Raw genomic sequence first — 27,477 nt, forward strand, 5'->3', positions numbered from 1 at the left:
AAACGGGAAGATTGATGTGAGCAGTCACTTCATAGAAGAGGAAACAATGGCAGAGCTGAAAATACGTGTACTGTATGAGTTTGCTGTAACTGCAGTAACAAAGCACCCTAAACTGGTAGGGTTAAAACAACAAAAGATTTATTCTCTCACAGTGCTGGAGGTCAGAAGTCCAAGGTCAAGGTAACGGCAGGGTTGGCTCCTTGTGGGGGCTCTGAGGAGGGATCTGCCCCTCTCCTAGCTTCCAGTGGTGGCTAGCAATCCTTGGTGTTCCTTGGCTTGAAGACACAAGTTCACTCCAATCTCTGCTTCCAGCTTTGTATGGCCTCTTCTTCTAAGGACACCAGTCGCTGGATTAGGGCTCGCTACTCCACTATGACCTCATCTTAACTAATTATACTCACAAAGATCCTTTTTCCAAATAAAGTCCCATTCTGAGGTTCCAGGTGGACCTGAATTTGGGGGGACACAATTCAGCCCAGTACATACACTCTATGACCTGATATATATACCCTTTGAAATGCACATATATGTGCACATACGCAAGTATTGGCAGCACCACTAGCCGTGCTAGCTAAAGTGGGAAACCACTCAGATGTCTCTCAACACTAGAAGGGCTCAATGACTGGCAGAACATCTCCCTAGGGGAATAGCAGTCATGTTACTGTTATGCAATGACTCACATTAACCTCCCAATTTTTTTAAATATTTATTTTGGCTGCGCCAGGTCTTAGTTGCAGCACACAGGATCTTTGTTGCAGCATGCGGACTTCTTAGTTGTGGCTTGTGGGATCTAGTTTCCCGACCAGGGATCAAACCCGGGCCCCCTGCACTGGGAACGCGGAGTCTTACCTACTGGGCCACCATGGAAGTCCCTAACCTCCTAATTTTGAGCACAGAATCTAGACACAAAATGTAATACTGATTAATTCCATTTATATAAAGTCCGAAAACAGACAAAACAAAATCATCATATTGAGGGATGCCTGCTTATCTCGTGTGATGGCCTGGATGTTTGTGTCCCCCCACCCAATTCACTGAAACCTAATCCCCTAATGGTATTAGTAGGTGGGGCCTGTGGGAGGTGCTTAGGTCATGAGGTCATGGGGGTGAGGTCCTCATGATGGGATTAGTGCCCTTATAAAAGAAGCTCCAGAGAGTTCCCTCACCCCTTCCACCAGTGAGGATACAATGAGAAGTCTGCAACCCGGAAGAGGGCCTTCCCCTACCCTGATGGTACCCTAATTTCTGACTTCCAGCCTCGGGAACTGTGAGCAATAAATTTCTGCTGTTTGTAAACGCCACAGTCTGTGGTACTTTGTCATAGCATCCTGGACGGACTGACACAATTGGTAAAATTATAAAAACCAAAGAGATTATCACAACAATCAGGTTTGTGGTCACTTCGGTGGAAGGGAGAAGGAAGTGATGGGAGGGGGATGAGGGGGTTTGGGGAGGTAGACATTTGAGTTCTTGACTTTGGTGATGCCAAGGGAGTGTTTTTGTTTGCTTTGCTAAGTCATTGCGCTGTACACCTGGATTTTGCAACTTTTCTTTTTTGGGCCAGTGTAGGGGTGGGGGGCAAGGAGTGTGTGGGGAAGGCAAGCCTGGGAGGGCTGAGAGGTGGTCTGGGTGAGCAGGCTCAGGGTGTGGACTCCACCTTGCCTGGGGACACACTCGAGATGATGTGGGATGCAGGGGTGAGGCGATGGCGCCCTTCCCGCCCCTTCACCTGTCTCACGCCCAGCACAGCATGGAGTTCAGTGTTTCAGCAGCAACGTTCCAGTGCCTAGTCACTTGCTGTGCGGGTGTTGTAACACTCCCACAGGGACCCTGGTGGTCTCCTGATCCCCGGATCCCAGCTACGGTGGGGTGCCCTGGAACCTGTCTCTTCCAGTGTGTCTCCTGCCTGGAAATGGGCAAGGAGGGGTGCTCCTAAGGGAAGGGGGAGACTGAATCACTGTGAACGACGATGCCGTCTGCCGCGGCCCCTGAGACATCTTGCGTTCGTAGGTCATGAAAAGCCTCCCGGCAAACAGGGACGGTAGGGAGCACCGGCACCTACCAAGGAAAGAGTGAAACCAGGGTCGCGGAAGGCTTACCACCAGACTAGCAAGGATGGCACGATGCTACCCGCGTCCCCCGCGCAGGATGATGCCATTTCGTCAAGCTCAAGGACGAGCAGACTGAGCACTAGACTGTTTAGGGGGACATACTGAAGTGGTCAACCTGTAAGAGAAAAAAAGAGAGAATGATAAACAACAAATTCAGGGTAGCCGTTACTTCTGGGCGTGGGGCAGGAAAAAGGGATTGGGGGAGGCAGATTCTTGCCCAGGAACTGGCAGCACTCTGTGGAGTCGGGTGGGTGTGTATGTATATTTCACATAAAATAACGCATCATGTGCAACGTGTGTAAGACACAGGCCACAAGTGTCTACGTAACATATGTAACCTACGTAGCACACAGATATTACACATATTTTGGAATGTGTCCAACATTATATTAAAACAATTTAAGCAGACATGGAGTTGATGGGGGCCCAGAAGGGTTTTAATGAAGCACCGGACAGAAGGTGCTCGTGGGCGCTGTCAACAGTTAGCGAGTGACTCAGCTTAGCTGTCACCTTGTGGTCAAAGCAGACTCAGGTGGTGCCCCCCTTTGTGGCTCCCTCCCAGCCCCGTGTCTCCCCCTTTGGAACATCCATCACCCTGGGCTGTGACTCACTATTCTGCATCTCCTCCGGATCAGATTGTGAACTTGAGGGGCAGGGTCCGAGTCTGACTCAGTGCCTGGCCCATAGCAACCGCTTCAGGAAGCCTCGAGGTCACCACTCCAGGGACCTCCGGGAACTGAGGGAAGAAGAAAAGTAGCCACGGGACTTTCTCCCTTAAGGATGGTGAGCAAGAGACTGCTGGCCAGCAAGGTCACACTTTTGAGAAAGTCTTTGCCTTGAAACTTTATTTAAATGGTGCCCTTTGTGTTCCTAAGTCTGCCCATGGCCATTGGCTCCTCGTTTGTTTTTTTTTTAATATTTATTTATTTATTTGGCTGCATCGGGTCTTAGTTGCAGCATGTGGGATCTTTAGTTGCAGCATGCGGGATCTTTAGTAGTGGCCTGTGGGATCGAGTTCCCTGACCGGGGTCGAACCTGGGCCCCCTGCATTGGGAGCGCAGAGCCTTAGCTACTGGACCACCACAGAAGTCCCATCGGCTCCTCTTGTCACCCTGTGTCACTGTTCTGATCCCTGGGGCCTCTGTCCCTTCCCTCGACAGCTTTCACTCCTGTGGCATCATTATAGAACTTTCCTCTCAAAACGTGTCCCTTGCCGGGTCTGTCCTGGGCCTGGAGGACTTTGACTTTACCGTGATGCCCCAATTGGGGGTCCTCATTTTGTTTCCCCCCCCAGGTGCTGGGCCGAGAAAGATTTCTAGGACTTTGGTGAGTGACGGAATGACAGACCGAGGGGATGCAACTGACCCCCAGGGCAGCGAGTGACAGCAAGAGCAAGGCCAGGGGAGGGCTTGAGCATGAGGGGCTCTGGTTTCCCCACCCCCCCGCTGGCTGCCCTGGCTTCGACCTCTCACTTCAGATGCTCCTGGGGCCCTTGCCCCACCATCATGCCACCTGGTCGAACCTCGGTCCTGCACCAACACTGAGGCAGTGACCTCTGCAGTCTCTTTTGCCTTCCCTCTCTGCCCCTCCATTACCCTGGCCAGGCCCCCATCATCTTTCTCCCAGATGATGGCAACAGCCTCCTCCTGGCTTCTGCTGGCACTCCCATCCCTATCATCCGCTCTGCTCCCACAGCCAGATCCGCCTTTTCAAATACAAATCAGATCGTGGCACTAGAACTTCCAACCTCTCCCAGGGTTTTGGGGGCACAGAAGGCTCCAGCACAAACCTCTCCCCTCAGCTGGCCCGGACATGGCCAGTTGGGGGCCCCACAAACAACCCAGACTTAACTGTCCCCAACTGATCTCATCTCCCAGTCCCCAACTCAGAGACATCCAAGAGCCACCTTCAGCCACTGTCCTCCCTGACCATGCCAAGCCCACCTCCTGTCTTCAGCTCAACTGCCACTGTCTTAGTCAGAGCCACATGTGTGACAACCATGACTACAATCTCATAAGCAGTTTCTCAGACAAGTGCAGGTGACCGATGGTCTGTCAGCTCCATGGGGCTGGGTGGGAGTCATTGTGTACACGGTGCAGCGGCTCCCAGCATCGTCCCCCTTCTCGTGTGCACGCAGATTGAATCCTGCCAGGGAGATGGTGTTTGAGGGGCAGGGGCGGCAGCAGCAGTGGCGGGGCACAGTGTCCCAGTGTCTAGTCACAAGTGCCCACATCTTTGCAACTACAAACGGCGCTGCAGTGGATCTCTTTGTATGTGCATCTTGTGCTTGGATGAGTACTTCTGTTGAATGGATCCTAAGAGGGAAACTGCTTGGTTAAAGGTCAGACACGTTTTAGTTTGTTAGACGCTGCCAAATTAGCCTCCCAAAAAGTTCTACCAATCGATACTCTCACCACTGTGTAGGTGAGACTCTATTTCCTGACATCCTTGCCAGCAATGGGCCTGATCAAACTTTCCTCTCTCTCTCTCTCTCTATATATATATTTAAATAAATTTATTTATTTATTTATCTTTGGCTGCGTTGGGTCTTTGTTGCTACGCGTGGGCTTTCTCTAGTTGTGGCGAGCGGGGGCTACTCTTCGTTGTGGTGCGCGGGCTTCTCATTGCAGTGGCTTCTCTTGTTGCGGAACACGGGCTCTAGGTGTGTGGGCTTCAGTAACTGTAGCACGTGGGCTCGGTAGTTGTGGCTTGTGGGCTCTAGAGCGCAGGCTCAGTAGTTGTGGCGCACGGGCTTAGTTGTTCAGCAGCATGTAGGATCTTCCCGGACCAGGCACGAACCCATGTCCCCTACATTGGCAGACAGATTCTTAACCACTGCACCACCAGGGAAGTCCTTCCCTATATGTTTTATTATGAAAAATATCAAACATATAGCGTGTTAGTTTCCCAGGGCTGCCATAACAGATTACCACAAACTGGTAGGCTTAAACCAACGGAAATTTATTCTCTCCCAGTTCTGGAAGCTAGAAGTCCAAAGTCAACAGGGCTGTGCTCCCTCTGAAAGCTCTAGGGAAGAATCTTTCCTTGCCTCTTCCAGCTTCTGGTGGCTCCAGGAGTTCCTCAGTTGGCAGCTGCAAAACTCTGTCTCCATCATCAATTGGCCTTCTTCCCTGTGTGTCTGTGTCTAAATTTCTCTCTTCTTACAAGGGCCCACCCTAATCCAGCATGACCTTATTTTGATCACATCTGCAAAGATCCTGTTTCCAAATAAAGTGACATTTACAAGTTCTGGATACACATGACTTTTAGGGGGATACTCTTCAACCCAGTACATGTACCAAGGTCAAAAAAAGCTTACAGTGAACACCCATATACTCACCCGCTAGATTTCAATGGTCACTAATATGAGAAATGAAAAATGGCACAGAAAGGGACTTCCCTGGTGGTGCAGTGGGTAAGAATCCATGCTCCCAATGCAGGGGGCCGGGGTTCGATCCCTGGTCAGGGAACTAGATTCCACATGCTATGCCTCAACTGAGAGTTCACATGCCGCAGCTAAGGAGCGCGCCTGCTGCAACTAAGGCGCAGAAAAAGATGAAAGTCTCCCAATTTATTTGAGGTGGTGTCTCTCATCTTCTGACTCTAGCTGTCACTCTGTCTCTTTCCTCTCTTTAAGGCAAACTTCGAGAAAGGACAATCTATACCGTGTCTCCACTTCCTCACACTGACATCGCTCTCACCAAACTGGTGTTGCTAAGTACAAGAAAGTTTTCTGTCCTCATCCTACCTGCTTCCTGGCAGCAGTCGAGAATGACGTTGTTAACCATGGTGTGCTTGAAACTTCCCTGGGTTTCCCCCTCCTCTTTGATGCTCCTTCTCCGATCTCTCTTCTGGATCCTCCTCCCTGCCCATAGTAAGTGCTGGCGTTCCTCTGGACGCTATCCTGGGCGTCCTCTTCTCTCCCTACCTGTATAAAGGAGGGTCCATCTGCAGGAAAAAGAAACCACTCTTGCTACTTTAAGCACTAAGAAGATTAAAACAGGGAAGGGGGAAGCTGTGCGTGTGGGAACCAGCGGAGCCCGCTCCGCCCCGCTCCTTCTGCAGGGTTGGAACCCGCGGCGTCCGCAGAGGGGCAGGAGGCTGTGGGAGCCGGCGGAGCTCGGTTCCGCCCCCTTTCCTACTTGGAGCTTGCGCGCCTGGAGACACGTACAGCCAACCAGTGAAAAGGAGCGGCTGTGAGTGGCACCCACTTCGTCCAATAACCTGAGGGTCTGGAAAGCGGTCTTGCGCCCGGGCCAATGGCGGCTCGAGGCGGAGCTCGGGCGGGGGCGACGGTCACCTGATCTGCGGCGGCCGCGGTGGGTCCAGGCAGTGGAGGCCGAGAGGTTTTGATGGCGGCGACGGCGGTGGATCGAGTGCGGGCGGGGATGCGGCGGTCCCTGGCGCTCTGGCACATGCCATGGCTGCCGCTGGTGATGGTGGCGGCAGCGGCGGTGGCGGTGGCATCGGAGCAGCAGGTGCCGCTGGTGCTGTGGTCGAGTGACCGGTGAGCGGGGCGGGCCGGGGCGGGCTGCGCTGCGCGCCGCGTCGGCTGAGGTGCCCTCGCCCGACTCCGGGGCTGTCCTTGGCGAGGGGCGGCGGGGCCCAGAGGGGGACTGTCCCTTGCTCGGCGGCTCCATAGCGAGTGGGCTGGGTCTAAGCTCTGGGCCCCACGCATCAAGCTGGGAGCCCGTGGGTTTCCGATCTCAAGCCATGAGCCTCCGCTTGACAGCACGTCTTCTGTCCCCTGCCAGAGACCTCTGGGCTCCTGCGGCCGACACCCACGAGGGCCATATCACCAGCGACATGCAGCTCTCTACCTACTTAGACCCCGCCCTGGAGCTGGGCCCCCGCAACGTGCTGCTTTTCCTTCAGGACAAGGTGCGCCTGCCACAGCCCTCTCTCCCTCGGTCATCAGGAGGCAGGCAGGCCCCCTCCCCCCCCCGCCCCAGGACACTGAGGCCCATTCCTCAAGGGAAGCTTCAGTGACCTTGTCCCAACTCTAGGGAGGTGTGGTTCCTCCCTTGGGAAGGCATGTAGGAGAACGTTCAGTGGGAATGGTGAGGGCCTTGAAATGGCACCCGCTTGATTGGGGGAAATAAAGGGTCAGAGGCCAGATGCCCAGTGAGTGCCAGACCCTTATCTGATCTACTCTACATGGTGGGGATGATGAACCCTGTTTACAGATCAGAAGAGTGATGCCCAAGGATGGCAAATGACTTGCCCAAGGTCACACAGCTAATGGGTGACAGAGTCGTGATTCTAACTGTAATCATCGTAAGAGAGAGAATCGAAGAATGATCACTTACTGAGTGCTTCATTCGCACTATGCTGAGCTGATGTCATTATCTCGGTTTTACTGCCAAAGAAGGATTGGCTGAAGTTGTGTGGCTTGTGCAAGCCACAGCTGGTTCCAGCCTGAGTCTGTTGAACACCCCTCCACCCCAGGTTTGTGCTCATATCCAGCACACTGTTTACCCTCCCATCTGGGTCTTTCTGCTCCTAAAGCAGGCACGTAGACCACAAGAAGGTTCTAGGGCAGTGTAGGACTGTCGTTTGGGAGGTTATCGAGCTTCTGCTTGTCCGTTCCTCATTGATGGCCTGTATAGCTCATTCCCCTTTTGGTCTTGCTCTGTCGTTCTGTGGGCAGGTGGTGGTGGCTGTGCTGGCCTGTAGTCTTTCCAGGAGGTGGTAAATAATGTAGTCATACTGGAACTCAGTTCTGGTTCTACTACTTACTGGCCTTTGGACATGTGAAATACTCTGCAAGTGCCCCTTTCCGCATCTGTAAAATGAAGACACCACTGACATCAGAGGGCTGTGAGGAACATTTCTCACAGTCCGTGTGAAACATGTAGCTGGCATCCCCACCCTGTCTTATGGCATTCCTTCAATTCATTCATTTGTCAAATATGGACTCTGCCTACTGTGTACCAGGTACTAGGTGTTGGGGACACAGCAGTGAGCAGAATAACCCAAGCCCCCCCGGAGATGCTGACATTGTCGTGAGGGTGACAGGTAAATGCTAAGTTGGTGTATGATATAATGTCAGTTCTGTAGTCCTTAGAGAAGAAGGAAGCAGACTAAGGGGACAGAGTGACTGGCAATGCCGTTTAAGGTAAGGGTGACCAGGCAAGCGCTCGCTGTGGAGGTGGTATCTGAGCAGAGACCTAAGTGGAGGGAGGGATGGAGCCGTGTGGCTGTAGGGGAAGGGCATTCCTGACAGAGGTAACAGCAGGTGCAAAGGCCCTGGGCAAGGAGCGCTCCTGGTGAGCCCGTGGAAGAGCTGGTGTGGCTGGAGTATAGTGAGCGAGAGAAAGGGGTAGGAGATGGTCAGCCAAGGAACTGGGAGACAAGGGGGGAAGACGTTGGTTGCAGTTCTAAATGTGGCAGGAAGCCTTGGGTGATTTCGAGCAGGGAGTGCCATGAGGACACAGCGGTGGTTCCTGGGCTTTCAGAATGAGAGCTTAGGTGGCCAGACAGGGTCAACATTCCTGCCCAGAAGGGAGAGGAGGCCGGGCAAGTATGTATACTAAACAGGAGGAGGTTAGGGAAGCTGATTAAGATCTCCTCTGGGCCTAACCGGGAAAAGCCAGAGGAAGCTGGGAGTTGGGATGGAGGGGCAGAAGCTGAAGGACATCTCTAGGTTGCAGAGGAAAAGGGATGGGGTTGGGGCTACTGTGGCCCAGAGAGCTCAGAAGCCTTCAGTGCTTTCTCCAGCATGTTCTGAGATCCTCACCTCTCTCTCCCCTTCCACCAAAACCAGGCAGGGAGGGGCACTTCTCCCCCTCCTTTGCATAGGGTCCCATCCAGACCGGACGGACGCGGCTCTACCTGTCGCAGCTGGCGCGCAGGCTCTCCTTGTCTCTGACTTCTGCCCTGGGGGGCGTGCAACCAGTGCTCCTGGCTGCCCCCCAGCTCCTCCCCACAGCTTCCCTCTTCCCTCCGCAGCTCCTCCCGTCTGCTCGCGGGGGGTGGCTGACTCTTACTCCCGAGGTTACCATGAATCAGCTGCCCACAGACTTCCTTCCAACCCCATGACCACCTTCCTTGTTCCCTCACCCTGCCAAGAGGGTGCTGGAGAAGACAGAACCTTCCACCGCCCCACCCCACCCCTAAAATACACCGTTGCTCACTCTTCGGACCAGATCAAATTTGACTCTAAATGAGATTCCGCTGGCCCTGCAAACGCACAGGGAAGGTGTCTGCCCCCTGCCCTGGCCCTAGTCCAGCGTTCTGAGGCCATCTCCCTGCTTCCCTACTAGCTGAGCATCGAGGACTTCACAGCGTATGGTGGCGTGTTTGGAAACAAGCAGGACAGTGCCTTCTCTAACCTGGAGGTAAGGGTCCTCTCCCAGCTGCAGGCCCTGGAGGCCATCCTGCGCCCCCTCTCCCAGCACAGTAAGAACTGTCCCCTCAGGAGCCAGAGATGCTGGCTGAAGGTAGAAAGGCCTTAGTGTCAGGGCCAGGGGTGTGGCGTGTTTTCTTTGTCACCTGGAATGAGAGCCGGTGTGGGTGTGGGCGTGGCTTTCCAGAGAGGTCTGGGAGGCTGGCCCGGGTCCACTGGCCCCTTGCTAACTCATCCTCTCGCCTGCCGCTCTGTCCCCAGAATGCCCTGGACCTGGCCCCCTCCTCTCTGGTGCTTCCTGCCGTCGACTGGTATGCGGTCAGCACTCTGACCACTTACCTGCAGGAGAAGCTCGGGGCCAGCCCCCTGCACGTGGACTTGGCCACCCTCCGGGAACTGAAGCTCAACGCCAGCCTCCCGGCCCTGCTGCTCATCCGCCTGCCCTACACAGCCAGGTACGGCCCGGCCTCTAGCCTCAGGGCCCAGGCCCCGGTGGCGCAGCTCAGCCAAGGAGAACAGCCCTCCCGTTAGCACCTTGAGGCCCTCCCAGAAGGTGCCTGTGTGGCCAGAAGAGGCGGGAAGGACCTCAGCCCGTCGGGCCTCCTGAGACAAGGCAGACGTGGGCCTTGCTGGCGGGGAGCTGGCCTGCCTAGCGGGGACCGTACACGGAGCAGGTGGCAGGGACTTGAGCTGGACTCCGGAGCTGGGGGAGGAGGGCCGGGGGATTCCAGGCGGGGCTGTGAGGTGAGCAAAGGTACCGGTGGCGGGAGTGGGCCCGCAGCTCGAGTGTGCTAGGTGGCGGGGCTACCAGGCAAGGACGGCGGCCCAGGGCAGCGGAGGCCGTTTGGATTTGGGCGTCTCTAACGTTCTGTCTCTTCCCCAGCTCGGGTCTGATGGCACCGAAGGAAGTGCTCACAGGCAACGGTGAGTGGGGTCGGGGCGGTGCACGGTTTCTGTCCTCATCCCACCCTTGGCCGCAAGGAGCTGGCCCGCGCTGCTCAGCCCCTCCGCCCTCCCAGGGTGGCCCGCCTGCATCTTGGCAGCAACTGGCCAGCTGAGCAGGGCCCCGCCGGTCCCCAGGCCTCGGCCGTCTCTGGCTGGGCCCAGCCTGGCAGAGCTGTTGGGTGTCCAGGGGCCTTCCGTGTGCAGCCTGGAGCCAGTTTCCACTCAGGCGGCCTGAATCCTCGGGTTTGGGCTTGAATATACCAGCAACGTTTCAAAAAACAGTTCCAAGGACTGGTCTTCCTTTGGCTGTAAAGGACAGTCATTCCTCCTGGCAAGGTCACTGGACACTTTCCGGGTGTAGAGTTGGAGTTTTCTGTGTCTGTCTGTCTTTCCTCCCTCCACTGAGTTAGGATGTGGCATTAGGGATTCAGTGACTGGGGCCACGGTGGCCGGGGGGAGGCTGGGGCTGGGGGGATGATGAGAAGCGGCTGCTGGAAACAGCGAACACCAGTGAAGGTTGCTGGGACCCGGCTCTGCGAGGGTCTCGGCGTCCCACCAGAGGACGTGCCGGTTGCCGGCGACGGGGACCGCACAGGGCAGACATCCGGCGCTCCCCAGCTCAACACGGCGATCCCGCTGAGCACCGTCAAGAGAAGCCTCTGAGAGGGTGCATGGAAGGCCCCAGCCTCGCCCCTGCCGTGTGACAGTCGGGCGGGTTCTCACGGGCAGTGGCAAGCATGGCCGCGAGCGGCCGCCTGTGACTTGCTTCTCTGCCCGCCCCCCCCCCCCCCCCCCGTTGCTCCTCAGATGAGGTCATCGGGCAGGTGCTGAGCGTGCTCAAGTCGGAAGACGTTCCGTACACGGCGGCCCTCACGGCAGTCCGCCCTCCTAGGGTACGTGCCCTTGCCCAGGGCTCCGGGATGTGTGGCCAGGGGCCTGGAGGGGGGCCGGCTTCTCCTCCGGGCAGATGTCGGGGCGGGGGGCGTGGGTGAGCCGTGAAGTCCTGCTTCCTCCTTCCAGGCGGCCGCTGCCCATCTCACCCCAACAGCCTTACTGGCTGGCGTATTCGGACAGTAAGTCCAAGTGTTCCTAAGGTGCAGAGACGAGAAACATCACAAAGGCTTAGGGGCCACCAGGGGAAGGCTTCCCAAAGGAAGCTTTGAGTATGAGCGTGACTGGTGGGACTTGAGATGGTGGAGAGAGTGCCCAGTGGGACCGCAAGGGCAGGCCGCTTGTTTCAGGGCCTGCTGAGAGAACCAGGGCTGTTGAGAGAAGGCTTGTGGGCTCTTTCTGCAGGTGGCCCGCGATGTAGCCTTGGTGGCTGGGGGTCTGGGTCGCCAGCTGCTGCAAAGACAGTCGGCATCGCCTATGATCTTTTCCCCTGTGAGTTACAACGACACTGCCCCCCGGATCCTGTTCTGGGCCCAAAACTTCTCGGTGGCATATAGGGACCACTGGAAGGACCTGACCTCCCTCACCTTTGGGGATGAAGACCGCCTCAACCTGACCGGCTCCTTCTGGAACGAGTCCGTTGCCAGGTAAGGGCGAAGTACGTGCCACTGAGGGAGTATGTGTTGGGGGCTGTCCGCCGTGGGGATGCAGGTGGCATTGTGGCAGGGGGGAGGCTGGCGGAGGGCTCCTGAGTGGGCGTTGCTCAGAGCTCTGCCTCCTCACGCCTTCTCGTCCTCGGCCCGACCTCGGTGGTTAATACCTTGGGTCCTGCTACTTCCCCCTTGGGCAGCCTCTGCAATCCCCAGGGGGAGCTGAAGGAGTGGCCATGGGTTCAGGTGAACCAGAGGGAGGAGCTCTCAGCTGGAGGTGGGGAACCTGTGTGCTGGCTGGTTCCTGACTTAGGGTGTGATGGGGCCTCAGTTTTCCTGTCTGTCAAGTGGGGGGCACTGCCTCTTCAGGTGGCTGTGAGGACCCCGTACAGCTTAGGTAGAAGGATACCTGAGGAACTTGCTCTAAGATGCTCAAGGCCATCCCAGAACCTGAAAACTCACCTCTTCCTCTGACTCTGCAGGCTTGTGCTGACCTACGAACAGCTCTTTGGTACCACAGTGACATTCAGGTGAGTCCGAGAGGCAGGTGCGGGTGGGCTCGTGCGGCTCCGGCCTCTCCAGCTGCCTGACACCTCCACGGCCTCCCCCAGGTTCATTCTGGCTAACCGCTTCTACCCGGTGTCTGCCCGACACTGGTTTACCCTGGAGCGCCTTGAAATCCACAGCAATGGCTCCGTCGCCTACTTCAATGCCTCCCAGGTCACGGGGCCCAGCATCTATTCCTTCCACTGCGAGTATGTCAGCAGTCTGAACAAGAATGGCAATCTCCTCGTGCCCGGCACACAGCCCTCTCTCTGGCAGATGACTTTTCAGGACTTCCAGGTAGGAAGGGGGAGGGACCGTGCCCGGAGGTGGGGAGCCCAGGGTGGAGGTAGCCCAGTACTGGGAGGGGCTGGGGGAGCAGAGGCCTGAAGAGTCTCAGTGTGCTTTGGGTTGGGGTTAGGGCTTGGGAATGGAGTTGAGAGTCCTGTCGCCTTGGTGCTCCCACGCCCTTACTGGGCCTCCCTGTGCGGGGCCACTCGGTGCTTTCTGTCCCACAGATCCAGGCCTTCAACGTGACGGGTGAGCAGTTCTCCTACGCCAGTGACTGTGCAGGCTTCTTCTCCCCGGGCATCTGGATGGGGCTGCTCACCTCCCTGTTCATGCTCTTCATCTTCACCTACGGCCTGCACATGATCCTCAGCCTCAAGACCATGGACCGCTTTGATGACCACAAGGGCCCCGCCATAGCTCTGACGCAGATCGTGTGACCCTGCGTCTGCGGGGGGGTGAGGGCGTGCTGGTGTCCAGGTCGTCGCGTTCCCACCAGAGGCATGCTGGACGGGAGGGCTTCCCCTCTGCCTACGGTAGCATGACTCCTGGCTCCTCTTAGCCTGTCTGGCTCTCTGTTCAACCTGCTGAGGGTCTTCCCTGGGCTGCCCACTCCCCACCTCTATCACCAAGGTGTATGTATTCTGCGTAGACAGTAGGCAAATTTCCCAGGCTTGGTCATTGTGAAGGAAGGGGCCGTGAGTTCTAGGGCCCGTCCTCCTCCCCCTTTCTCCTTATTTATTCTCATTTCTCCACCTTCGCCCCTTGCTGTTTATAAGTGCTTTAGTGTAGCCACTGCTCCCTCCCCAGGCTCTGTGGGGCTCCTTGTAGCAGCCAGGAGCTGGAAGTTCCCTGAGTTTGGGGGGTGTGGAAGTACTATTTAACTGTCTGTCCTGCTTGGCTGGTGTTATTGTTTTTTGGTGATGTTGTGCTAAGGATAAGCAGTGCACTGGGTTTTTTTTTTTTGGCCTGAGAAGGAAGGGACCTCCATGGCAGGGGGGCTGGGTGTGATCTCTGGGTGCCTGGCAGGAGCCTGGGGTGCTCGTGGTTTCCTTCCTAATAAAATAAAGACGGGTCGCCATGCTTGGGCCTCTTGTTACTCATTTCTGCGCTGGGCACAAGGGAGGATGCGCTTGGCTGAGGGCTGCCGGAGGAGGCGTGCGAAGGTACCCGTAGCCTAGCGCGACCAAGAGGGAGGCGGGAGGGTCTCGCACGGGTCCGTCCTGCGGGCTGCTTTTCCGGCGGCCAGGGGAGGCCGAGAGGGTTGTTAGCAAGCTGCGTCCCTAACCGACTAAAGGAGGGCGGGGGCGGTCAGCGCCCGGGAAGGGGGTGGAGACGGCCGCGACAATGGCCGCCCCTACGTCCCTAGGGGGCCGCCTCGGGCTGCCGCAGCGGCGCGCACCCAACCCGCGGGGCCGCGCTGAGCTTCCCGGGGGGCGGGGCGCGTGCGGCTCCCGCGCACGGATCCCTCGCGGACCTCAGCACCGGCTGCCGAGCCGCCCCGCCCGCCCCGCCCGCCCCGCCCTTCCCGCCCCGCCCGCTCTCCCCTCAGGGCCGTTGGCGAGCGGACGCTGCCCGCAGAGCCGCGCTGGTGCTGGGGCCCGGACCCCAGCAACCCTCACGGGAGCCAACCCGGGGAGGCGGTGGCCCCGGTCGGCGCGGCGGGGGCGGGGAGGGGCCGGGACTCTTTGACGCGGCGGAGGGGTCGGGCTACGGCCGAAGCGCCGCCATCTTTGGTCCAGTGCGGCGGAGGCGGCGGCGGCGGCGGCGGCGGCGGCGGCGGCGGCGGCGGCGGCGGCGGTGGTGGTGAAGGAGGAGGAGGAGGAGGAGCCGACGGGCGCTGACACCGAGGCCTGACCATGGACGAGGAATATGATGTGATCGTGCTGGGGACCGGCCTCACCGTAAGTGCGGCCTCTGGCGTCCGGGGCTCCGCCTCGCCCTCTTCTCCCCGGGATGCTGCAGCCCTCGGCCCCATCCTCCCATCATTGCCATCGTGGCGCTGCCGCCCCCGGCGTTCGTGTCCCCGAAAAGACAGCCCCATGCCCATCCCCCCTCGACGTTGCTTCTACCCACTGTCTTGGCCCATCTCCAAGAAGCGGCCCCTCTTCTGGCCGCCCCCCCAACTCCCCGGGCCCCGACCCCTGGCCCCTCCCGCCCTCCCTATTCCGGCCGGCAGGGCCGGAAAACGCACCTCCGCTCGCCCCGATGTCTCCCGTTGCTCCTGACCCCGCCCACCCGGCCCCCACCCAAGGCCAGCCCAGCATCACCTACCATCTTGCGCTAATTCTGGTGGGGATGTAGTAGTACAAGGACCGCCGGTCAGGTCGGGGGACCTGGCCAGGATGGGCCCTCATCCCGCCTCCCCGGGTTCTTATGGGGCCCGGGGACCCATGGAATGTTCCAGAAGGAGCAGCAGTGGGGGCAGTGACCACATTCCCGTTACCCCACCCCGGTTTCCCGTGGAGACCTCAGGCTGAGTCGTATTTGCAGCCTTTGTCCTTGGGCTGATGACAGTGACTGGTGAGGGTGTTTACCCTCCCCCAAACCCCCTCGGACTGCTGCCTTGAGAGATGCATCCCCTTCAGTCGGGTGCAGAAGCTCCTTCCGTGGCTGGGAAGGCTCACGGTCAGGAGCTCCTCTCTGAGGAAAGAGTAGTCCAGGGTGGGGCCTGGGATTTCAGTCCCATGCTAACTAAGCCTTTTTTTGCTTCCCGCTTGGGTCCCTTTGGCTGTGCAGCTAGGTCGTCCCTGAGGTTCATTGTGTTTTATCTGCTTTTCTGTGGGGCTCTACGTAGGTAGATGATTTTCTTGGTAGCTGGGTTGCTGGAAGACCCTGCGTGTGTCTGCTGGATACGGTCTTCCTTGTTCACCTTTTTGCCTAGCAAGGTTATGAAAAGAAGCCGTGGTCAAATGAAGCACCACCCCCAATTTTAGGCAAGGCGACCAGCCACGGATGGAAGGAGCTGTCCGTTGGGGCACAGTCCTTCCAGCTTTGCTCTCCTCTCAGGGTTGGGGTGGGGAATACATCAGGGCTCCTGGTGGGAATGTGGGCAGGTAGGAGTGCAGTGAACATCGCCCCTCGCCCAGGAATGTATCCTGTCGGGTATCATGTCCGTGAACGGGAAGAAGGTGCTGCATATGGACCGGAACCCCTACTATGGGGGCGAGAGCTCCTCCATCACCCCCCTGGAGGAGGTAGGGTGCTTGGGGCCCAGGCCCATCCCTTGTTGACCTCTCGTGTGGGGTGCGGAACGAAGCAGCTCCCCAGGTTTTCTGGGCGGGGGGTGGGGGCGGGGGGGGGGTCCTTGAGGTGCATCTCGGTCTCTCTCTTCTGCCTGCAGCTGTATAAGCGTTTCCAGTTGCTGGAGGGGCCCCCTGAGACGATGGGCCGGGGCCGAGACTGGAACGTTGACTTGATCCCCAAATTCCTCATGGCCAACGGTGAGGGAGATGAAGGAGGTATTATGGGGGGGTGATTGGGATGACCAGAGGAGGGTCAGACTCCAGAGAAGGGCAGCCAGACCAGGTGGAGCTTCTGGAGTGAGCCACGCTGACTCTTGCCTTGCCCACACCACCCCGCAGGACAGCTGGTGAAGATGCTGCTGTATACAGAGGTGACGCGCTACCTGGACTTCAAGGTGGTGGAGGGCAGCTTTGTCTACAAGGGGGGCAAGATCTACAAAGTACCATCCACCGAGACTGAAGCCTTGGCTTCTAGTGAGTGTGGGTCCCCTGAGCCGGGGAATCGTGGGGCGGGGCAGCTGTCCAGAGCAGGGCGCCCCTTGCCCAAGGTCACGTTCCTCACACCGCACCGGAAGCCCCTTGCTCTGTCACCCCTCTGTGCCCTGGGCCATGCCTCCCGCTGGTTGCCAGGAGGGGAGTCCGCGTGCGGAAGGGATGTGGAGTCCTTGACAGACTTCAGGTTTTGACAGGGGCTTTACCTGATTAGTGAAACGTCCCCAAGTGTCGGAGCCGGGAGGGCCCTCAGAGCCGTCCAGCCCGACTCACTCTTCGTACATATGGGGAAACTGAGGCCAAGAAGCACAGAGGGGTTCATCTGAGGTCACGTGGGGGTCAGCAAGAGAACTCAGCTGGGAGCCAGGGTGCGCGCTTCCTCCGCCTCCTTGGTGGGATGGAGAGTTTCATTGTCTGTGGTGCAATGATTGTTTTCACGTTGCCCGCGCAGATCTGATGGGCATGTTTGAGAAACGGCGCTTCCGTAAGTTCCTGGTGTTTGTGGCAAACTTTGATGAGAATGACGCCAAGACCTTCGAGGGCGTTGACCCCCAGAACACCAGCATGCGTGACGTCTACCGGAAGTTTGACTTGGGCCAGGATGTCATCGACTTCACTGGCCATGCCCTGGCGCTCTACCGCACCGATGAGTGAGGGGAAACTGGCATGGCAGACCACCCCTCATCCGGCCCTCACCCTGCCCTACCTGCTCCTGCCTGCTGTTCTCTTGGCCCACGCCTCTCGTACTCAGCCTCGTGCTCGCTTGCCTGTCGCCTTTTCTGTCCCTTCCCTACAGTTGACCCGTGGGCTTCCCCAGGCCATTGAGGGTGGTGGGAAGGCTGGCCTGGTGCCTGGGTGGGGTGAACTGGGGGTCCTGCTGTTGGAGCCTCTTCTGACCCCATCCCCCCAGCTACCTGGACCAGCCCTGTCTTGAGACCATCAACCGCATCAAGTTGTACAGCGAGTCCCTGGCCCGGTATGGCAAGAGCCCGTATCTGTACCCACTCTATGGCCTTGGCGAGCTGCCCCAGGGCTTTGCAAGGTAAGGGCGTGGCTTCGGTCGGTTGGCGGTCCCAAGAAGGACTGAGGCCAGCGATGGAAACGGCCCCCTTGGGTACCTCCACAGCATTTTGTACTTTCCCACTGTGGTCCTAGTTCATTTCACTCCATCCTTGGGTGGTGACACCACAGTGGGGTATTGACGTTCAGAGTTGAAGAACCACAGATGGGGGCTTGCTTGGCTCCTGGCCTGAGTCAGGCAGCGCTAGGACTGGGCACGGGGCCTGGAAACCTCGAGTCGGATTCTCCAGAGCCCTTCGTTCTGTTTCCCAGAACATTTCCGTGAGGAGCCACCCTCACGCTAGCCCTTCGCCGAGCATTCTGGCGATAAGCTCCGGAGAGGAAGGAGCACTCCAGGTTCAGTCCTGAGTGTGTGGCTGCGACAGAGTTGGGAAGGGCCGCCAGGTCTCCTGAGCTCTGCCTGCCTGGGGCCGCCTTCTCTGCACCCTCGTGCTGGTAGGGGCAGGTGGCGCAGTATCACTGGTCCCCGTTTGTCCTGGGAGGGCGCCCTCACCATCACTCTCCCCACCACAGGTTGAGTGCCATCTACGGGGGGACCTACATGCTGAACAAACCCGTGGATGACATCATCATGGAGAACGGCAAGGTGGTGGGCGTGAAGTCCGAGGGAGAGGTGAGCCGTCCCCGCCGCGCAGGCACGCTGGTCTGGGCGGGGTTCGCCCCCTCCTTAGAGGTGCTCTTCCCAGTGACCCTGGCTCTGCTGGGTCCGCTGCTGCTCGGCTCTGAGGGCCTCGGGCTGGGGACCGGGGCTCCAGAAGAAGACTATGTAGCCGATCTTGTTGGCAGACGTCTGCGTATCAGGGCCCCCCTCCCCGAGGTACAGGAGGAAGCTGCATGTTGTGGGAGTGTCCTGCCTGCCGGAGCTGCCAGCCCTCGTCGTGAGTCCAGGCCCTGAAACCCCGAGGGGTGTGATTAGATAGGGACAAGGCCTTTTGGTGTTTTCACAGGTGGCCCGCTGCAAGCAGCTGATCTGTGACCCCAGCTACGTCCCAGACCGCGTGCGGAAGGCTGGCCAGGTTATCCGTATCATCTGTATCCTCAGCCACCCCATCAAGAACACCAATGATGCCAACTCCTGCCAAATCATCATCCCCCAGAACCAGGTCAACAGGAAGTCAGGTAGGACTGGAGGAAGTCACGTGTTCTCTCCGGTGTGGCTCATGCCTTTCCCCTCAGCCTGGGGGCTGGCTCCCTGCCAGACCCCTCCATGGGAGAACAGGGACCCACACTGCAGTCCCCATGACCTGAGGTCCAAGGCATTGGCTGGCTTGGTCTCTTCTCCTCCGTGAGGGTGGCAGCTTGGATGCTGCCCGCTGTGCAGGGCTGGGGAGGGTGGGCGGGCCAAAATTGAGCTTGGCCCCCCACATGCCCGTGTTAACCAAGCCCTTCCTGCGGACAGACATCTACGTGTGCATGATCTCCTATGCACACAATGTGGCCGCGCAGGGCAAGTACATTGCCATCGCCAGCACCACGGTGGAGACCGCAGAGCCCGAAAAGGAGGTTGAGCCGGCCCTGGAGCTGCTGGAGCCCATTGACCAGAAGTGAGGGGCTGGGGGGCTGGGGCGGAAGCTGGGGGGAGAAGGGAGCCAAGGAGCCGGAGGGTGGGCATCAGGGAGGGCAAGGCTGGTTGTGAGACCTGTCTCGTCCCTTCCATCTGCCCATCAGGTTTGTGGCCATCAGTGACTTGTACGAGCCCATCGACGATGGTTCTGAGAGCCAGGTAAGCAGCCTGTCCTGGCCCCGGCTCCTGGCTGCCCGCCCAGGGCCCCTGCCCAGCTCACCTCGGGCCCCGGGCGCTGGCTGTTTCCAGGTGTTCTGTTCCTGCTCCTATGATGCCACTACACACTTTGAGACAACCTGCAACGACATCAAAGACATCTACAAGCGCATGGCAGGCTCCGCTTTTGACTTTGAGAACATGAAGCGCAAACAGAACGATGTCTTTGGAGAAGCTGACCAGTGATTGCCGACCCCGGCCCCAGCCCCTGGTACCCTCTGCCCCAACCTGAGCCTGTTCTCCTCAAGGGCTGGGGAGATGGGCGTGGCTGGGCACCCCCGTTTCCAGCATCTTCTGCTTCCCCCACCACATTCCTGTCATCCACCTCATTGATTCACTGACCAAATCCTTAACCTTAGTGATGGTTTGGGAGACGGGGCGGGGGGGGGGTTGGTTAGTATCCTCTTTCTTGGCCCTTCCTTATCCTGGGAGAAGGGGGTTCCTCTCCTTGTGTGTGTCTCTCCCCCCACCCCTAATTCTTCTGCTCTGTTCGGGAGGAACGTGGAGGAAAAGCTGACTTCTGCCCCCACCGCTCTTACCCCTGCTCTAGTGGCCTTTGGAGATGCCCCCTGCCTCCCCCCACCAGCTCTTGTGTGTTGGAGAGAAGGGGCCCTCCCAGCACAAAGTTGCAGTCCTTTCCCTACCCCACCCCCGTAATTTATTCTAATTTATTAACTTCGGCCCACCCTGTGTGAGAAGGGAGCACTGTGCCCTGCAGCCTCACGGTGCGGCCTGGGGCTGCGGAGCAGCTACCCTGGCCTGGCCTTCCTAACCCTGGCGACCCTGGTGCAGCCTGGGAAGGAAGAGGGCTTGGGTGTGGCCCCATTGGAGGTTGATTTGGTTTTTGTTTTTTGTCTTTGTGTCTGCTGGTACTTGCTGAGAGAGAAAAGACATGTGAGCAAAGCAGAAGGAGGTGGGAAAATGGATCCAAACCCCGTGTGCCCTGCCCTATTCCTTCCCCTTAGTGGTGGGAAACCCTTATCTTGCAAAGTGAATGTGTCCCCTTCCCCAACCTCTAGTGTATTTCACAGAAAAGAAAACCTCCCAATAAAACTGTGTTGAAACCTGAGCCCAGATCGTTCGTTTTATTTCCCCAAAGCTGCATCTGGAGAGGGCCTTGGCTCCCTGGGCTGTCCTCCTTTCCTACCCAGGCTTGGGACTGCGTGGGGTTTAGCTTTGCTCCTGATGGCTGTAAGAGGTGACTCCATCAGGAAGGAAACAGGTCACATCACGCTGCCCAAGGGGTCAATGTGAGAGGAATCGAGGGAGAGGGGTCTGGCCTGGGGTGGGGGCTGAGGTGGAGGAAGCAGAAGCGCAGGCCCAGCCTCATGGCCTGGGGAACCGCGGGGCTGGGGCCCAGTCTTGGGAGGGGAGTCAAAGCCAAGGAAGCAGGGGGAACCAGGACGTTCTCAGGCAGGGAGTCAGCGAGGGGATGGGGATCTGCCCTTAGACTGAGATCAACATCGAGGAAGTGAGGGGCCCGGGGGCCCAGCCTTGGGGTCAACAGAGGGAAGCAGGACTGGGAACCCAGCCTCGTACCGGCGGTTATTGTTGAGGAACTGATGGGGAACCTATAAAGAGAGGGACCGCGGCGTCCAGCTTCCGGCGGCCGGCGGGGCGGGGCCGCTAGCGGGGCGGAGCTGGGCGGCACGCAGTCACGTGCCGGGGGCGGGGCGCGGTGGCAGGGAGTTCCCCGGTAGCGACGTCACGGCGCTGGGGTCAGTTGACTGCACGGCCGACTCCACAGCCGTTGCAGCCCGTGAGACTCGGCCGGACCGCTGTCGCTGTCGCCGCCGCCATGGCTCAGTACAAGGGTGCCGCGAGCGAGGCGGGCCGCGCCATGCACCTGATGAAGAAGCGGGAGAAGCAGCGCGAGCAGATGGAGCAGATGAAGCAGAGAATCGCGGAGGTGCGGGCTGGGCCGGGGCGCCTCGGCGCATGCGCGCGGCCCGCCGCCCGTGCTCTGCTCCCGCCGCCTGGGGTCGTGCGGGGCCCCGGGGAGCGGGAGCAGAGCGCGGGCGGCGAGTGGGGGTGGGACCCTTGCTCGCCGATCTCTAGCAAGGGGCGGAAATGAGCCGACGACAGTCTGTTCATGTGTAAAATGGGCGCAGAAGGCTGAGAGGAGGTGGGCTGTGACAAGCCTCTAGCAGGAAGGAGCCACACTCAATGGTTACATTTTTGGCATTGGGGCGATCCTCGAGGGCACAGAGCATTCTTTCTCTGGCCCTTCAGCCCTGAGAGTCAGGCCCAGATCCAATGGATATCAGGAAGGGTGGGCCCCAGCCAATCCACCGGACTCATTCTGGAGCCCTTTTCATGGGACAGAGGCAGGCAGGAAGGTCTGGGGTGCTCGCGGTTCACTAAGGGCTTCAGTGAGTGGCCAATGGCAGTGGGCCGTCAGGAAGGAAGGAGCCCTCCACTTAGGCCTTTGGGGGAGAGTCAAGAGCAGGGCCTCGGCGCAAGGGGAGGGCAGGCCTTAGGTACTGTGGCAGCCGGGCCCAAGGAAGTGGCTGCATGCTGAGGCCCGGTGCTGCCTCGGTTTACACTTGTGCCCCAGCCCCACTGTCGCAGTGCGGACTCAGTGGCAGGACGGAGGTACATTTCTCTGCTGGCCGCCACCTGTGGAGGCTGCTGGCCAGAGAGGGACCTACTTGGTACCAAGTGGGATGGGACTGGGCTGGAGTGAGGAGGCCTCGTGGGAAGCTGTTGGCAACATCTGGGGCAGGAGGGAGCAGCATTGCTCGGTGAGGGACCGGGCCGCCAGCCACTCTCTGCTCCCTCCTGGCACTCCTGGCCTTGGGTCTCCAGAGCTTCAGCCTAAGAGCTGGGCGTGAAGAACACCAACCACTGAGTGAGCTCTGGTTCCCAGTGGGACCTGTGGAGGGGCCGGAGCAGCACAGATGGCACGGGGAAACGACCCCACTTGGTTCCCTCGGCACTGGAAGAGCCTCTCACAGCCCTGTGGAACCTTCCATCTGTCAAGGGAAGGGGACATGTCTTTCCCAAGGTCACATCATAGTGAGTCTAGGGACACACCTGGGACTAGAACCCAGGTCCCCACTTGCATGGTGGGGTGGCAGGTGCCCTCACTGCTGCTTTCCCTCCCGGACAGGAGAACATAATGAAATCCAACATTGACAAGAAGTTCTCTGCGCACTATGATGCCGTGGAGGCGGAGCTCAAGTCCAGCACTGTGGGTGAGCAAAGTGCTTGTGTCCCCACTCCCGGGCTGAGGCCGGCTGCATGGCTGACTCTGGGTGACCGCCTCTTGCCCCCGCGTCTCCTCACCTCGCAGGTCTTGTGACCCTGAACGACATGAAGGCTAAGCAGGAGGCCCTGGTGAAGGAGCGGGAGAAGCAGCTGGCCAAGAAGGAGCAGTCGAAGGAGCTGCAGCTGTGGGTCGTCTCCTCCCAGCCAGCAGCCTTCCCCTCTGGATGGAGCTCGTGCTTGGGGGCGGGTCAGGCTGGTCCTGCACGTGGAAGGGGAGGGGGGACCCTTTTTCATCATCAGAGCCCTGCCTGCCCGTGAACTTGAAGTGCCCCGGGCCAGTAGGACTCCTCTGGGCCTGCGCTGAGTGGGACCCGCACTGAGCACACAGGTGGCTCTGGGTCGGGGAAGGGGCCTTGGGGGTGGGAACATGCGTGACGGCCACCCATGCCTCGGCAGGAAGCTGGAGAAGCTGCGAGAGAAGGAGCGCAAGAAGGAGGCCAAGCGGAAGATCTCCAGCCTGTCCTTCACCCTGGAGGAAGAGGACGAGGCAGGCGACGAGGAGGAGGAGGCGACCATGGACGATGACGAGCTGGAGAGGGAAGGTGGGGGCAGGTCCTGCTGGCAGAGCTCTGTCCTGGCATCCAGCTCGCAAGTGAAGAAGCACCTCTGCCAACAGCCTTGACTGCCCGCCGCATTCGGGGTCCCGGACCTCACAAGTTGGGGCAGGAGGGAAAGGGCCAAGCCTTCACCGTGGCAAAGTTGAGTGGGGGGCTCGCTTTTGGTGGCCGATTGAGTGGGAACCAGCTGTGTGGTCCCTGGGCAGCTGTGTGGGGCTCGTGTGGCTGGGCACCAAACTTAATTCTGTTTGAATAATTTCAGTATAAATTGACCCAACCGCAGAAACTAAGCGGCTGCTCACTGGACAGTGCAGGACTTGCCCAAGGGAACAAGGGGCCACAGGAACGACTCGGGAAGGCTGAGGTCACCATGGGGCCCCTGTGTGCTGGGCACCCGCTCACGGCCGGGCCAGGGCCGAGGCAGACGGACAGAAGCCGGGTGCCGTCCCTGTCCTGGTGGGAGACACACAGGGAAGCGTGTGTCTCGCTGGGGCCAAGGGAGGGGGGGAAAATTGAGTTGGGCCTTCAGGGTGAGGGGAATCTCATTAGCACCCAGAGAGAGGCGGGTGAGAAGCATGCAGAGTCAAGAGATGAGTGTGCCCAGAAGCTGAGCGGGCAGAAGTGGACGCATTTGAGGACCGGGGAGGATGCAGCACAGGCCTGGCCTGGGTTAGAAAGCGTGACGGCCAGGATGTGGTGGCCTGGGATCAGTGTTGGGGAACCACGGCAGGGGATGGCACTGGGACAGCTTTGAGGGGAGCAGCCAGTGCTGTCAGGAGGAAGAGGCTGCCAGCCCCCCGGGGGGAAACCCCTGGGGTAGTCTCACTACTGTTTAGTAACAGTAACTAGTAATATTTGGTATCTAAAATATTCCCACGGGCAGGTCAGTTCCATTTGGTGTGAGCTGCCCATCTGTGTGGCAGAGGCCACCTTTGGGACAGCACGGGTCTGGGGGGAGGCTTTCAACCTCTCTGTGTGTCACTGGGGCTTTGAGGGTGCTTCCCTCCCCCTGGAGGTTTGGTTTCCGGGGCCCAGCCATGGGTAGCTGGCGTGGAATTTTTGTAACTTGTCCAGGCGCTGGAACCCCTGCCCTGGAGTATGGGCTTGTCTTCTAGGTCGGCGGTTCTCAAAGAGTGCTCCAGGGACCCCTGGGGGTCTCCGAGACCCTTTCGAGAGGTCTGCGAGGTCAAAACCATTTTCATAATTGTGCTAAGACGTTCTTGGCCTTTTGCACTCTTGTTCTTTCATGAGCGTGCAGTGGATTTTTCCAGAGGTCACGTGACATGGCATGCCGCCCTCCCTCCGACAGCTGATAGAATGCATGCTTTCGTGTTCTCGAGTCTTTGGCACTTCCCAGATTTAATTTGCAGTTTGGTGACTGTCAACGGTTACAACTCCCAGGGACAAGAGCTCTCTGGGGTCCTTGGTGACTTGTAAGACTGTCCAGGGTGCCGAGACCAGCAAGTTAAAGAATCACTGTTCTCGTTCATTTGTGTCCTAATTGGGGAAAGTGAGTTGCAGAGTCCAAGGTGTCAGGCCTGGCCTGAGCCCAAGTGGGGCCTCTCCTTCCCTCCTCCCCGCGGGTTCTGATAGTAGCAACCATAGGACTTTGGGCTTCAGTTTCGTCTCCTGGTAAAAAGGAACGTCGTAACCTTTTGAGGCTGTCGTGAAGAGTGGATGAGACGTCAGATGTGGATGTCCTGCTCCTCTGGTGCAAAGGACCTTCTCTCCCTCTGGCACCGGCACTGAGGCCTTAAGTCCCCCGAGGCACTCCAGGTCACAGCTGATGGGGCAACAATTTGGTACCAGCCTCCTGTTCAGCTGCTGGCAGTGGAGACCAAGGTGAAGGCCCCTTGGCAAGGGCACCTCTCATAAAGGTTTCCATAGGTGCTGTGAAGAGGGCTGTGCGTCCTGGCCAGGACAATCCAAGAAGCCTCCAAGGAGGTTGCATTTGAGCTGAGGCCTGGGTGACAAAGGTCTGGGGTGCCCCGGAGGCAAGGGCCATCGTGCCACTGACCCTTGTGTTTCCTTTTGCTCCAGAGATCACCACAAAGAAGAGGAAACTGGGGAAGAACCCAGATGTGGACACGAGCTTCTTGCCTGACCGAGACCGGGAGGTAAAGGCGGCCTGACCCCGACCCTGGCAGAGGCTTTTGCTCAGGAAGTGGGGCCCTGCGTGCCCCCTGGGCAGCCCTGGGCCTCCCTCCTTTGCCTCTTTCTCTTCCAGGAGGAGGAGAATCGGCTCCGGGAGGAGCTGCGGCAGGAGTGGGAAGCCAAGCAGGAGAAGATCAAGAGTGAGGCTCCCGGAGGGGGATGTGTGTGGCCCGGGGCTGGGAGCCGCACCCGCGCTCCTGCCAGCGCTGCTCTGGGCAGCGCCCCGAGCCCCAGGGAGCTGGCAGGGAGTGGGGACACCGGGGTCTGGAGGCCAAGCGGCAATTCTGTTTTGTAGGCGAGGAGATCGAGATCACCTTCAGTTACTGGGATGGCTCTGGGCACCGGCGTACAGTCAAGGTGACGCTGCGGGGCCTGCGCCCCGTGCCCCATGCCCCTCGCCCCTCGGGCCCAGCCTCCTTTGGCCTCAGTGGGAAGGAGCTGTCAATCCCTTGGTATGGGTGGCCCCTGGGGGTTCGGGGGGAGCAGGGAGGAGGGTTCCGGGCTTCCGTCCTCCCTTCCCAACTCCTTGGTTGGTTTCCCCGCACGGTTTCCCTCTTGCCTCTTCTTGGGTCACTCACAGATGAAAAAGGGCAACACGATGCAGCAGTTCCTGCAGAAGGCCCTCGAGATCCTGCGCAAAGACTTCAGCGAGCTCAGGTGGGGCTGCGCGGGCGTGCAGCGGGGTGCACCGGAGTCTGCAGCCTCAGCCCTGGCGCTCGGGACCCCAGGTGGCGGCTGCTGCTCGCGGCACGCCGGGCGCCGTGCTCCTGAGAAGGGGGCCGTGCCCCCTTTCCCATCCCCCTTCCAGCATCGCGGGCCTCTGCCTCCTAGCTCTGGTGCCCCGGTATCATTGGCCACCTGCTATCTGGTCCTTTCTCCCTCAGGTCGGCAGGGGTGGAGCAGCTCATGTACATCAAGGAGGACCTAATCATACCCCACGTGAGTCCCTTCTCTAGGGGCTGCGGGGAGGGTCTCGGGCCGTGGCACACCTGGGGGCTTCGAGGGGGGCCCCGCCTGCCCTGGGTCTTCGGCTCGGGTGGGCAGGGCTGGAACCCGGCTTGCAGGCGGCCGAGGTGGCTCACCTGCTGTCGCCTTCCTGCCCTCTGCTCGTAGCACCACAGCTTCTATGACTTCATCGTCACCAAGGCACGAGGGAAGAGCGGTGAGTGTGCCTGGCCCCGCCCCCCGGCCACTTGCCCGTGTCACGGGGCGGCAGCTGACGGGGCCTGGCCTCTTGTCTCCTTGTCCCTGCAGGGCCCCTCTTCAATTTCGACGTTCACGATGACGTGCGGCTGCTCAGTGATGCCACCGTGGAGAAGGATGAGGTACGGTGGGCAGGGGCACTGCGCGGGTAGGAGGGGTCCAGCCACGTGGCCCTGAGCCCTGAGCCGCAGCGCCCGGCCCTTCTCCCGTCCTCAGTCGCACGCGGGCAAGGTGGTGCTGCGGAGCTGGTACGAGAAGAACAAGCACATCTTCCCCGCCAGCCGCTGGGAGCCCTACGACCCTGAGAAGAAGTGGGACAAGTACACGGTACAGAAGCCCTCGAGCACTGGGTGGGAGCTGGCCTGGCTGCCCGGCGGGAGGCCCGCCCGGCCCTGCTCAGCTCACCTTTCCTTCTCTGTCCCCTCGTCCTGCACCAGATCCGGTGATGTGGCAGCAGCGCAGCCCCAGCCCCTCCGGCTCCCTGCGGCGCCCTCCCTGCGGCCCCAGGATTCCAGGCGCCCGGCTCCCTGCTCCCGAGACGTGACGGGGCCTGCTCAGCCCCTGCCCCTGGTGCTGTGTTTACCGCCTTTTTCTTTTACGACAGAGATACACACGTCAGAGCTAGAACACCTGTTGTGCATTTTATTTTAAAGATTTTTTTGTTTATTGAGCTAAAATTCACATAGCATAAAATTCACCATTGTGACCATTTGAAAGTGTACCATCCAGGGGTACTTAGTACATTCATAGTGTTGTGAATCACCCCGAAAGGAGGCCCCACGTCCATTAGCAGCTGACCCCCAGCCCCTCGCATCCCCTAGTTTACTTTCTGTCTGTGTGGATCTGTCTGTTGTGGAAGTTCCACATAAATGGGATTATACAGTATCTCTGCTCTGTGTCTTGCAAGAAAGCGTGTGTTT

The 27,477-nt window shown here is 59.1% G+C and overlaps 3 protein-coding genes and 1 long non-coding RNA gene across 8 annotated transcripts; 3 read left to right on the forward strand and 1 right to left on the reverse strand.

Annotated features, from left to right (window-relative positions):
• Window positions 1-131: 131 nt before the first annotated feature.
• LOC117199217 (uncharacterized) lies at window positions 132-6,334 on the reverse strand. Of its 3 annotated transcripts, XR_007474963.1 has the most exons (4): window positions 5,860-6,334; window positions 2,723-5,329; window positions 2,100-2,226; window positions 132-449 (listed from the first exon to the last, which is right to left on the reverse strand). It is a non-coding gene; the product is annotated as an uncharacterized LOC117199217 (long non-coding RNA). The 3 variants fall into 3 exon arrangements; XR_007474962.1 differs by lacking the exon at window positions 132-449 and having other exon boundaries at window positions 917-2,226; window positions 5,860-6,333; XR_004480422.2 differs by lacking the exon at window positions 132-449 and having other exon boundaries at window positions 917-2,226; window positions 2,723-4,426; window positions 5,860-6,326.
• Window positions 6,335-6,401: 67 nt separating this feature from the next.
• Window positions 6,402-13,859, forward strand: ATP6AP1 (ATPase H+ transporting accessory protein 1). Its single transcript, XM_004286668.4, has 10 exons — window positions 6,402-6,618; window positions 6,866-6,992; window positions 9,377-9,451; window positions 9,721-9,914; window positions 10,343-10,383; window positions 11,212-11,297; window positions 11,701-11,942; window positions 12,428-12,475; window positions 12,557-12,788; window positions 13,007-13,859. The coding sequence occupies exons 1-10, from the start codon at window positions 6,464-6,466 to the stop codon at window positions 13,214-13,216; spliced, it is 1,410 nt and encodes a 469-aa protein (XP_004286716.1). The 5' UTR covers window positions 6,402-6,463; the 3' UTR covers window positions 13,217-13,859.
• A 652-nt stretch (window positions 13,860-14,511) lies between these two features.
• Window positions 14,512-20,442, forward strand: GDI1 (GDP dissociation inhibitor 1). The gene is made up of 11 exons (XM_004286666.3): window positions 14,512-14,680; window positions 15,866-15,973; window positions 16,120-16,219; window positions 16,361-16,495; window positions 16,965-17,163; window positions 17,424-17,555; window positions 18,107-18,206; window positions 18,541-18,712; window positions 18,993-19,137; window positions 19,262-19,316; window positions 19,407-20,442. The coding sequence occupies exons 1-11, from the start codon at window positions 14,636-14,638 to the stop codon at window positions 19,557-19,559; spliced, it is 1,344 nt and encodes a 447-aa protein (XP_004286714.1). The 5' UTR covers window positions 14,512-14,635; the 3' UTR covers window positions 19,560-20,442.
• Window positions 20,443-21,060: 618 nt separating this feature from the next.
• On the forward strand, window positions 21,061-27,442 carry FAM50A (family with sequence similarity 50 member A). 3 transcript variants are annotated; one of them, XM_012539455.3, is made up of 13 exons: window positions 21,062-21,282; window positions 22,486-22,570; window positions 22,669-22,768; window positions 23,040-23,185; window positions 25,241-25,317; window positions 25,428-25,494; window positions 25,650-25,711; window positions 25,935-26,011; window positions 26,239-26,293; window positions 26,468-26,516; window positions 26,609-26,679; window positions 26,774-26,884; window positions 26,995-27,138. In XM_012539455.3, the coding sequence occupies exons 1-13, from the start codon at window positions 21,172-21,174 to the stop codon at window positions 27,001-27,003; spliced, it is 1,020 nt and encodes a 339-aa protein (XP_012394909.1). In that variant the 5' UTR covers window positions 21,062-21,171; the 3' UTR covers window positions 27,004-27,138. The 3 variants fall into 3 exon arrangements, with proteins under 3 accessions (XP_049561121.1, XP_012394909.1, XP_033273971.1); XM_033418080.2 differs by lacking the exon at window positions 26,468-26,516 and having other exon boundaries at window positions 26,995-27,442; XM_049705164.1 differs by lacking the exon at window positions 26,468-26,516 and having other exon boundaries at window positions 21,061-21,282; window positions 25,650-26,011.
• The last annotated feature ends 35 nt before the right edge of the window (window positions 27,443-27,477 follow it).

The sequence above is a fragment of the Orcinus orca genome, chromosome X (assembly GCF_937001465.1).
Source record: "Orcinus orca chromosome X, mOrcOrc1.1, whole genome shotgun sequence".
NCBI classification, from domain to species: Eukaryota; Metazoa; Chordata; class Mammalia; order Artiodactyla; family Delphinidae; genus Orcinus; species Orcinus orca.